At 39.7% G+C, this 12499-nt stretch overlaps 1 protein-coding gene across 1 annotated transcript; it reads left to right on the forward strand.

Annotated features, from left to right (window-relative positions):
• The first annotated feature begins 1096 nt into the window (after nt 1–1096).
• LOC104241964 (protein ACCELERATED CELL DEATH 6-like) lies at nt 1097–2183 on the forward strand. The gene has a single exon (XM_009796939.2). It carries the CDS (start codon nt 1097–1099, stop codon nt 2123–2125), a length of 1029 nt encoding a protein of 342 aa, XP_009795241.1. The 3' UTR covers nt 2126–2183.
• Nucleotides 2184–12499: the final 10316 nt, after the last annotated feature.

Raw genomic sequence — 12499 nt, forward strand, 5'->3', positions numbered from 1 at the left:
CTTCACATGCAGCTGACGTGGGGGAATTCATACGCAGTCAACCACCTAATGAATCGGGCGAGGCAATCCAACTTTCGGACGAGGATGCTGAAAGAACACTCCTTGAGTACTTTATATACTTTGAACTAGACAAAAAAATTTAGTTCTATTGTGTTAGTCCTTTTTAGTTCGAATGGGCTTGTAATAAGCGTTAACTTAGTTTTGTTAGCTTAATGTGTTAGTTCTATTGATTGTTGCTTTTAATTGTTGTTGTTGTTGTTACTGGCATAAAATGCCTGTCTAGGATGTTTGGTAAGCTGGCAGGTGGTGTAGCTGCCAAAACAGGAAGTTTCTGCCAAAAATATACCAAGAAAAGCGACCAACTTTGGTCTCTATTTGGTCACATTTCACTATAAAAAAAATAATTTTCTGGGCAATAGCGACCAACCTTGGTCGCTACCTGCCCAGATTTCTATTAAAAAAATACAATTTCTGGAAATATAGCGACCAATGTTGGTCGCTTATCTTTAAAAAAAATTAAATTCTTGAATTTAGCGACCAACTTTGGTCTCTATTGTCCAGATTTTAAAATATAATATTTGGATTAGAGACCAAAGTTGGTCGCTTTCTAATGATTAATGATAAATTAAAAACAACGTATTTCATATGTAGAGACCAACTTTGGTCGCTAAATTTATATTATTAAATTAATATAGCGACCAAAGTTGGTCACTAAAGTCAAATCAGAATATTTAGTCCTTTTACCTTAGAGACCAAAGTTGGTCGCTAATTAGCGACCAACTTTGGTCCCTAAAATAAAGGGACCAGCAATATTGCGACCAGGCATGTTTGGTTGCTTTTTGGTCGCTTTTAGGCCTATAAGCGACCAACTTTGGTCGCTTTTTACCGGATTTCTAGTAGTGATAAGCGCTTTGAATGATCTCACAATTTGTGATGAATTAACTCCTTATCATCATCATCATGATATTTGATATATCCAGATTGCGCGAGATTACTATGGCAATGGAATAAATCTTTATGTGAGGAAGCTGACGTGAGTGGTTGGAATTCGCTGCACTATGCTGTTTATCTAGGATTGAAAGAAGCAGTTTCTGATATGCTGGAGTGGAAGAAATCCTTAGCCTACCTTCCAGCAGGCAGTGAAAATCGCTGGACGACAACGTTTCACATTGCAGCCAGTGCAGGTGATGAAAACATGATAAATGAGTTATTAAAGTACTGCCCTGATTGCTGGGAAATGCTTGATAGCAGAGACCAAAATGCTCTTCATGTTGCCATATTCAACAATCAATATATGTTAGTTAATTCCTTATTGAAGTCCAGGAAGTGGGATAGCCTTGCTGACGATGCAGATAATGATGGCAACACTCCTCTCCATTTGCTTGCCGCCTCTATTTATTGGGCCCATGTGCCTGTGAAATTAAGAGAAAATCCCAGAGCAAAGAAGATGTCATTTAACAAAGAAAACCAGACTCCGCTTGACGTAGCATTGTCTTGCATAAAGAGGACGACAAACAAGGAAACTATCAGTGACAGCATGTATCGCGATTTTGCTAACATTGGTCGATTGGGAGGACGTGAAACTCCGGTGAACACACCGGATGAAATTTATCTACAGAGGGAGAATTTGAAGCATGCTAAGGAACGTGAAACAGAAATCAAAGGCATCATGTCGGCAGCTCAAATACATCTAGTTGTGGCCACTCTATTAGTTACAGTCACCTTTGCCGCTGGTTTCACATTGCCAGGAGGTTTTGACAGCGATTCAAATAGCCCTAATGAAGGGATGGCGATTCTAACAAGAAAAGCAGCGTTCCGTGTATTTGTTATTACGGATGTCATTGCCTTTGCATGCTCAGCTGGTGCTATATTCAGCTACTTCATCATGGCAATAAATCATCGACCAACGTCCTATCAGGATTTGAGAATTCTGTGGGCTCTCAGTAGAGTCGCAAGTCTGTTGCAGCTTCTGGCAATGTTAGCAGTGGTAATTGCATTTGTAACTGGTATATATGCGACTTTAGCACATTCACTGGGTCTCTCCATTACTGTATGTACCATCGGTTGCCTCTCTTTTCTTTTGTACATATTTGTAATGTATGTTGTTGGAAGAGAAGTTGCTTGAGAAGTAGAAAGAAACATAAATGCATCAGTATGGCCGAGTAATAGTACTGCAGTCTGCATGCATCGATCAGTATTTGTTTAACAGATTGTTCAGTTCAGCATCTCTCTTTTTGCTTTAGCTTGCCTTCTCGCATACCATATGTATAGATGCATTCGTAAAGATGATGTGCAATTTTTGTAGTTAAAAAAAAGAATTGTCAAATTTATTCAAAACAATTACGAATTCTTTAATGTTTTATAGTATTATATGTTATCTTGGTTTTTATTTTCATTTATATGTTAAAGTAATAAGACGCCTTACTCTAGAAAGAAGTAGCTTAATTACTTTAGTAGTTAACGTGCTTATATACAGGTGAGCTACTCTCTACCATTAGTTTCTGATTAACTTCTAGTCTGAGTGGAGAAGCTGTCAATTTCCAGAAACAATATTTGGTAGTTCCGTTTACATGTTATGTTAGTTATGTGAGAAAAATATCATGTAGGAATTATTTATGTGTGAATAGTAATGAATGAGTTATTATGCGGTAATTAATAACTTTAATCTCCGTATTACGATTCTTATTGCTCATCCTCTTCCGCTCAATAATTTCGCATAACTTAATGAGTATAATCTAATAACCAACCAAACACATCTGGTCCTTCTAACTAAACATAAATAGTACGGGCTAGTCAGTTTTCGGACGGGTCATTCCAGCGTTTGCAAAGTCATTGAAAAATAGTCACTATTTTGTTGCAATAGGGACCGGTCCAGCATAATATACTGAAGATCAGTGTACCAGCGTATGTGTCACACCTCCTTTTTGCGCGCCCGCCCCGAGGGGTTAGAAATGCGCGGGTGGAGTTTTTCCAATTAAAGTGACAATATTCGAAATGGGATTATTTATTTAATTCAGAGTCGCCACTTGGGAAAGGTTTGGCTTTTGGTGTCCCAAGTCACCGGTTTATCTTGAATCCCAAATCGAGGAAATTTTCGACTTTTCCAAATGAAGTCTGCGAACCAGAAATTCTAAGTAAGGAATTCTGTTGACCCGAGGGAAGGTGTTAGGCACCCTCGAATCCCGTGGTTCTAGCACGGTCGCTTAAATTGTTATAATGGCTAAATATCTGATTTAAATACATGTTGTGACTTATGTGCTTTTATTAAGTTTAAACCGCTTTTATCATTATCATTTATTTTTATAGAATTGCAACGTCGTAAAAATGCATCTCAAACCACATCACAATCAATGCACCCGTAGTTGTTAACACATTTTGACTCCGTTGGGATTTGGATTTGGGTCACATCAATGTGCACCCGAATTTAAAAACATAATTTACTTAAACCGTGCCTGAAAAAGTCTATCGCGTTATTATTTTTGAGAAGGCCATGAGATTCACTAAATGGCCTAGCCCGAATTCTAAATATTATGATTAGTTGTTGAGGGCCCCGCAATTTGTATTTTTATTTGGCGAGGCTCGTCTCATTATTTTTAGAAGGGTATCCTACAGTGACTACATTTCTATTATTTTTATTTCCAGAGATAGAAGAAAGGAAAGTGTATGCTAATTGAAGTATATACTTCGGCTTAAACCAAACTCCTATCAATTTCTGATTGATTACTTTTAAAGTAAAAAAAAAACGTCATGCCTTACGAAAATGATTTGGTCGAACAAAAGATTACATATGAGATAGATGAAATGCAATACTTAATCCGAACATTTCTTAATTTGAACTTAACTGAACTTATTTGAACTAGGTTAAAGGATGACTGGCGAAGTAAAATGCTTTAATTTGACAAGGAATCATATTCAAGTTAGCGAAATACAACGCTTAATCTGAGCATTTCTTGTATTGAACTTAAATAAACTTATATGGACTAGTCTTACTAAAAAAAAAACTAAATGAAACAGAAAACAGTATTGTGTAAAGTCGAAATACGCATGCTTATACTAACAGACAACTATCGAGCTCAAATACAAAGGGGTGAACTCAGTCGGCTATCAGTACATTCTTTTGAACTATTGAACCATAAACTAAATCAATTTCCACAAGGCCTGTTAATGTACTATGAATATCACAACGAATACTTGAACATCTTCACCCTTTTTCGTTTCATGCTTTCAAACTGTTTCAGTTACATCAATATGGGACTTGAAATGTGTACCTGGAAATGCTGAAAATGCAAAGGAGAAGAAAAGGAAGATGTGGAAATCAGCAGCCAAAAGAAACAGGACTAGCAAATAGCAGCAGGACAAGGCAGCAGCAAACAAAGCGAACAGCAGAAAAGGCTCAAGTGCAGAAATGCAACTATGGCCAATAGAAAGAAATAGCCAAATGAGAGCAACACCCAGTGGAGTAGAATCAGAACTCCAAGCAGACCAAACCAGTAGTAAATCAATGGAAAACACTTGACTAAATAGACACCACTGGAACTTCAAAGAATCAGAATCGATTTCAACAAGTTGAACAACTGAAAACCCAAATAACAAATAGGAAGAAACAATTTCTGATTGTAGATTGTATAATTTCTGTATCTCTTTGTATGTCTATCCAGCTTTCTCTTTCAAAACTCCTCACAGTGTGTTCCCCTTTCCTTTATTTTTTTTTTCTTCTTAAAGCCCAGTCCCCTTTCTGTATGTCTATCCCCTCTTTTTATAAGCCTCTATCCTACTCTTTTTAAACAGCCTATTTTCAGAAATCACAGTACCCCTCCCATGTGCCTTCCATTTTCAATTCCAACTTTAGCTAAATAAGTATTAAACCCATCAATATCCCCTGGCAGACTTATCTTTTCCTATTTTATTAACTAAAAGTAAGCATGGGCAGTAGAATATATCTGACAGCATATGCTGTCAAACCATTTTAAAATTGAATGCCCTTTTATGCAGGAAAACAGGTTGTGCACAATGCACATGCTGTGCACAAGTGCACAATGCACATGCTATGCACAAGTGCACATGCTATCAACTCAGATTTCAATTACAGATCAAGCCTTAGGTTTCTGAAATCATATTAACAACTATAAGTAACAGGACTTGGTTCTTAATTGATTCAGGCAAATGTTCAACAGAAGCAAATCGATTTGTTCTTGTTCGGACAGTTGAAACTAATTGACGACACATGTTCGACTCAACTTTATTAGCATTACTCATACAATCGAGATCAAAGTCAGACATTTAACAGTATCGAACACATGATTCGAATTGTACTGACTAAGCAAAATTACATGGGAGGAAACAGTTGGTCAGTTCATATTTGAAATTCAATTAATTGCACAACAAATACATACATACAAATTATCAGAACAATTAGAAGAAAGACTCAATCAAACAACAAAGGTTCAGGCGAGGTGGACATGAACAGTTGATAAAACTCAAAACACAGATTAAAAACAAAACCTGAACAGACCTTTTAAACGAACATGGACTAACATAAATAAGCAAAGAAAATCAAAACTCACCTCAAATCTCGAAAAATCAAAAGCCTTAACTCGGATTCGGACAGACCTTTCTTAAGGCTGAACGGGCTTTAATCGAAGTGTTTCTCAGATGAGAAACACTTCGATTAAGGTCCATTAGACCTTAATCTTTTAGTTTGAACAAAACACGGACCATCGACGAAGACCTTCAAAGTTCCAAAAATTAGATCCGGGATTCGTGCTTCCCTGGTCAGATTCGGACCAAACCAAGCATGGTTTGGTCACGAGGGGGGTCTGGGGACTGTCTGGTGCGAAGTTGAGGTCGATTGGTGTAACTCGGGTTCCGACTCGAATCTTCAAATGAAGATTCGAGAAGGTGGGAAGGGATTCGAACTAAACGGCCAACAGATCGATGTTCAGGGCGGTGAGGGGGTTCTATGGTGTTCAGGCGGAGGTCATCGGCGTTCATGCCGCCGGGATTAATGGCGAGGGATAAGGGGGCGGCTAGGGTTTCGTGGGGAAGGAGGTGAAGACGGAAGCTGGGGTATTGGATAGGGGGCAGGGTGTGGTAGGAGGCTTATATATGGAATGGGTGGATTGATTTCAACCGTTGGATGAGACGAGATGGACGGCTTGGATCTGAAGGTTTAAACGAAACGTCGTCGTTTGGCTTAGTAGGTAAGAATTGGTTCGGGTAACGGGTCGGGTAGTGGGGTTATGGGTGAAAGATCCGGACCGTTGGATCGGCTTGGTTTAAACGGTTGTGATGGATTGGCATCGAAACGACGTAGTTTTGGTGTTAAACTACGTCGTTTTATGGCCTGGGGGTGGGCTGTTTGGACGGGTGGCTCGGGCTGTTCATTTGGGCCTCCGATTTTAAGAATGGGAATTGGCCCAAGTTCACTTAAAATGAGTTTTAACCTCTTTTCTTTATTATTTTTTTTTTTATTATTTTCCTAAACATACAACCTAATTAAATAAAACTAAACAACATTAATTAATACTTAACGTATTTATTACACATATTAAAGTATTTCAAAACCGGTAAAGTCAAACCAAACAAAATCACGGACGAAAAATGCCTATTCACGATTTTCTATTTAATGACCGAATTACGGTTTGAATTACGCAGGACACATATATATTTTTTGAACTTTATTTTAATAAAGTAAATAAATAAGAATGGGCCAAAATCACAAATAAATCCACAAGGTGCCGCACAGAAATCCGAAATTGTACAGCGGGGCCAATTATATATTTTTTATTTCTTTTTGGAGCGATTGTCGTGTGAAGCAAAAATCACGTGCTCACAGCTGCCCCTCTTTGTTCGGAAACACGAAGGGTTTTCGTGCAAAGATCAAGTGAGCGTGTATGAGCGATTTTTGCCTATAGACCACTCCGTATGAAGCATTTTTTGAAAGATCTGACCGAATCTTGCTTCAAAGATTTCCTACATATCCTGGGCTAAACAGGAATCAGGTCAATGTAGTTCGGGAAGTTTTGGTAGCTGGGACTACCATGGGATTGCAATGCTTGCTGTTACTGCTGTTGCTGTTGTCACTGCTGCGTCACTGACCGCCTTATTACAACCAAAGGAAAATTGAAAACTGAACTAACTACTTATATGCATGTCAACTGCTAGTTACAAGATTCCTATCTATGATTCTTTTGCGACTTGATCTTGGGTCTTAGCTGATTCTGCTTGTAGACTCCGATCTGAATCTTGATGCTTGCGAGTTGCGGTGACTTGTTTAATCTCTGGGATACTGAGTGAGATGCGATTGGCAGGGTTCAGGACCTTAATCAAATGTTGGAGTTAATCTGCCTTCCATTTACTCCGATATCTCGGAACATCTTCCTTTTTTCTTTTTCTTCTTTGATTCCGAGCTGGGACTCATCTCGTGGGTCATTTCGATCCATGTGGCTCGAGGTTAGACCTGCGGGAGAAAACAAACGAACGAAATTTTCTGCCCCAGTTTCACTAGGAAAATTTCGTTAATTATTCGCCAGGAAGTTCATAAAATTGATGAATGAAGATAAAAATGCTTAGTTCAGGATTGGAGCCCTAATACCGGCTAGCTGGGGAGAGGTTCGGTTTGGGGTTTAAAACCCTAACGCCGAACAAAGGAAGAATTCAGTTTAGGGTTTAAAACCCTAATGCTGATTGCATGGGAAAGCTCAATTTAGAGTTTAAAACTCTAATGCTGGCTGAAAAGGAAAAAGTTCAGTTTAGGGTTTAAAACCCTAATGCTGACTAAAAGGAAAATTCAGTTTAGGGTTTTAAAACCCTAATGCTGATTGCATGGAAAAGCTCAGTTTAGAGTTTAAAACTCTAATGCTGGCTGAAAAGGAAAAATTCAGTTTAGGGTTTAAAACCCTAATGCTGACTAGAAGGAAAATTCAGTTTAGGGTTTAAAACCCTAATGCTGGTTGCATGGAAAAGCTCAGTTTAGAGTTTAAAACTCTAATGTTGGCTAAAAGGAAATAGTTCAGTTTAAGGTTTAAAACTCTAATGCCGACTAAAAGGAAAATTCAGTTTAGGGTTTAAAACCCTAATGCTGATTGCATGGAAAAGCTCAGTTCAGAGTTTAAAACTCTAATGCTGGCTAAAAGGAAAAAGTTCAGTTTAAGGTTTAAAACCCTAATGCCGACTAAAAGGAAAATTCAGTTTAGGGTTTAAAACCCTAATGCTGATTGCATGGAAAAGCTCAGTTTAGAGTTTAAAACTCTAATGCTGGCTAAAAGGAAAAAGTTCAGTTTAGGGTTTAAAACCCTAATGCTGACTAAAAGGAAAATTCAGTTTAGGGTTTAAAACCCTAATGCTGATTGCATGGGAAAGCTCAGTTTAGAATTTAAAACTCTAATGCTGGCTGAAAGAAAATTCAGTTTAGGGTTTAAAACCCTAATGCTGATTGCATGGGAAAGCTCAGTTTAGAGTTTAAAACTCTAATGCTGGCTAAAAGGAAAAAGTTCAGTTTAAGGTTTAAAACCCTAATGCCGACTAAAAGGAAAATTCAGTTTAGGGTTTAAAACCCTAATGCTGATTGCATGGAAAAGCTCAGTTCAGAGTTTAAAACTCTAATGCTGGCTAAAAGGAAAAAGTTCAGTTTAAGGTTTAAAACCCTAATGCCGACTAAAAGGAAAATTCAGTTTAGGGTTTAAAACCCTAATGCTGATTGCATGGAAAAGCTCAGTTTAGAGTTTAAAACTCTAATGCTGGCTAAAAGGAAAAAGTTCAGTTTAGGGTTTAAAACCCTAATGCTGACTAAAAGGAAAATTCAGTTTAGGGTTTAAAACCCTAATGCTGATTGCATGGGAAAGCTCAGTTTAGAGTTTAAAACTCTAATGCTGGCTGAAAGAAAATTCAGTTTAGGGTTTAAAACCCTAATGCTGATTGCATGGGAAAGCTCAGTTTAGAGTTTAAAACTCTAATGCTGGCTGAAAAGGAAAAAGTTCAGTTTAGGGTTTAAAACCCTAATGCTGATTGCATGGGATAGCTCAGTTTAGAGTTTAAAACTCTAATGCTGGCTGAAAGAAAATTCAGTTTAGGGTTTAAAACCCTAATGCTGATTGCATGGAAAAGCTCAGTTTAGAGTTTAAAACTCTAATGCTGGCTGAAAGAAAATTCAGTTTAGGGTTTAAAACCATAATGCTGATTGCATGGAAAAGCTCAGTTTAGTTTAAAACTCTAATGCTGCCTGAAAGAAAATTCAGTTTAGGGTTTAAAACCCTAATGCTGATGCTGGGGATAAAGCTCGAGAATACTACACGATCTATTTTTGAGTTTTTTGTTTTAATAGAAGATAAAAGGGAGTTTTGCGGGAACTTACCTTTTGAGAGAATTCCTTATTGCCAAAATGTTTCTTGTACCCGTGTACCTTCTTCTTTGGGCGACACCTGCTTCTTGCACGGTTGTCTTGGATTAAAACCTGTTTCAACTTCTCAGACAAAGAACAATTGTTAGTTCGGAAATGACGGTCGGTTCGGCGACCTTGATCGTTCCCAATTGCTTTGTCGCGTCTCTATTTATGTTGCGAAGTCCCGCCATCGATTTGATTCGAATGGCGAAACCTTTAGACTGCTCGGGCTTGTATTTCCGGATTCTGCGAGGACTTGCTTCGTAAGGCTCTCTTTTCTTCTTCTTTTTTTTTGTGTGTCCCGTTTTGCTTGGAGGTTCTCAACGGGGATTTTATTGGAGGTATTTTGTGGGAATTTGTACAAAAGGGAAGCTCTGTGGGGAATATTTACAAAGTGGATTCTTTGTGTGGATTTTTGTACAATGGGGCATGCTGGGGATTTATTTCAAAGCGGGATTTCTAGGATTTGTTGGGGTAAGCTTGTTGGGGAATATTTACAATAGGATTCGCTGGGATGTGCTTGGGAGATTCCATTGCATTTTTTTTTATATATGTATTGGGGAGACTCTGTGGGAGCTTGTACAATAGAGACTCTGTGGGGATTTGTACAGGGGGAGACTCTGTGGGGATTTGTCCGAAGGTGGACTTGCTGGGGAAGATTTCAAGATTTCTCTCTTTTTCCTTTACTCCGGAACACCATTAAACGTCATGATTCATCATCCTTGGGTAATCATATCAACGAGACAAGGTGCTTTCCTTCATGAGACGGGATTCCGCGCAAACAAACCTGCCACTTGTCCTTTCCGGTGTGTCCTGAACTCGGGGTTAAAATGCAAAAGGGATTCGAAAAGAAACAAAGAAAGGGGAAAATAAATCAGAAAAGGAACACCTTTCTCGGGACGAGGAAAACTTATCTGAGGAAGATAACGCTGGCTTTAAATGACATGACATGCTCTTTGGACTGGACGTCTGACCTTCTAAGAGCTTGCGTTTTCCTGAACCAGAACGGATCTGTGATTCCAAACTGGTGGCATTCTGCCGAAACTTTCTTGGGATGGCGTCATCCTTTTCGGCCAACAGCGCCCTTTGCGGGTTTTCGCTGGCTGACCTCTCTCATTTCTCTTCCTGTCATCGCTTGATAGCACTCTTTACGAGTTTTTACTAAACAAGCTCTCTCATTTTGGTTTCTCTTCTCCCGTCGCCTCGTGGTGCCCGAAGGTTTTCACCGCTGAGGCTCTCTCATTTTATCTCTCTCAATTCAGAGTGTGATGGTCTTCGTTTGTGACGCTTATTGATTCCCCACCATATTTGGTAATTGATTTGAAGGCTTGTGCTTGGTAAAGAGAGGTAATGATGCTAACTTCTCAACTGCTCGACGTGCCCCGATCAAAGTGAATGGGATTTTATTGTTGGTGTGACTGAACCTCAGGGAGAGGCTGCCTACGTATCCTTTCAGAATCAAGTCAAACGTAGTTCAGGCCTCAATCAATGTTCTGTTTTTGCTCTTTTTTTTTCTTTTTTTTTTCTTTTGTAGAGAGGATTGGGTAGTGTTTGGGGAGTAGTGGGGAATAAACCCTTCGTCATTTTCAAATGTGTCAGGACCACTGGAGTATGATTTAGACGTAGTACCTCTTGACTGCATCTGCATTTACTGCTGTGTCGGGGTCATTTCCTTCGATATCACCTAAATACAATGCTCCTCGCGGCAGTATCTTCCTTACAATGTATGGGCCTTTCCAATTTGGGGCAAACTTTCCTTTTGCTTCTTCATGATGCGGCAGAATACGCCTCAGTACCAGCTGACCTACTTCGAAATTCCGGGGTCGGACTTTCTTGTTGTAAGCACGGGCCATCCTTCGTTGGTATAACTGTCCGTGACAAACTGCAGCCATCCGCTTTTCATCAATCAACGTCAATTGCTCTAACCGAGTCTTAACCCACTCGTTGTCCTCGATTTCTGCTTCGACAATGATTCGAAGCGAAGGAATTTCTACCTCTGCCGGTATTACAGCCTCGGTCCCATAAACCAAAAGATAAGGAGTTGCTCCCACCGATGTGCGTACCGTAGTGCGGTACCCCAATAATGCAAAAGGTAACTGCTCATGCCACTGTCGGGAACTTTGTATTGTTTTCCTCAAAATCTTCTTGATGTTTTTATTTGCAGCTTCCACAGCACCATTGGCTTTTGGCCGATAAGGAGTGGAATTCCTGTGTGTTATCTTGAATTGCTCGCACACATCTCCCATCAAGTGACTGTTCAAGTTTGCTGCATTATCTGTAATGATGGTCGCAGGAATACCGAAGCGACAGATAAGATTTGAGTGTACAAAATCCACTACAGCTTTCTTGGTGACCGACTTGAGAGTGACAGCTTCTACCCATTTTGTGAAGTAATCGATGGCAACCAGTATAAACCTGTGTCCATTCGAAGCCTTTGGTTCAATTGGTCCAATGACGTCCATGCCCCAAGCGACAAATGGCCAAGGTGCGGACATGGGATGCAGTTCCGTGGGAGGTGCATGAATCAAATTACCGTGCACCTGACACTGATGACACTTCCGGACAAAGCTAAAGCAATCCTTTTCCATGGTCATCCAGTAATAACCCGCTCTAAGGATCTTCTTCGCTAAGACATACCCGTTCATGTGAGGTCCGCACACACCTGCGTGTACTTCGTGCATGATCTTTCTCGCTTCCTCGATATCGACACATCTTAGGAGATTGAGGTCCGGAGTCCTCTTATATAACAATTCACCGCTCAAAAAGAAACCACTTGCATGTCGCCTAATGGTCCTCTTTTGATCTCCAGTAGCGTGCTCGGGGTATTCTTGCGTCTTCAGGAACCTCTTGATGTCATGGTACCAAGGCTGCGTATTTGATCCCGCCTCGATTACACTGCAGTAACCGTGTCTTTCCTTGATTTGGATTTCCAAAGGATCGACGTGGGCGTTGCCCGGGTAGGGTAGCATAGAAGCCAGAGTAGCAAGTGCATCTGCCAGTTCATTGTGACACCTCGGAATATACCTGAACTCTATTGAGGTAAAGCGCTTGCTGAGGTCCTCCACATGTTGTCGGTATGGGATAAGTTTGACATCCCGAGTTTCCCATTCACCTTGGACT

This window comes from Nicotiana sylvestris, chromosome 5 (assembly GCF_000393655.2).
Source record: "Nicotiana sylvestris chromosome 5, ASM39365v2, whole genome shotgun sequence".
In the NCBI taxonomy this organism is placed as follows: Eukaryota; Viridiplantae; Streptophyta; class Magnoliopsida; order Solanales; family Solanaceae; genus Nicotiana; species Nicotiana sylvestris.

What these genes read in the sequence shown, in the direction of transcription:
- LOC104241964 (XM_009796939.2), top strand. Translation starts at nt 1,097, where the DNA reads ATGCTGGAGTGGAAGAAATCCTTAGCCTACCTTCCAGCAGGCAGTGAA.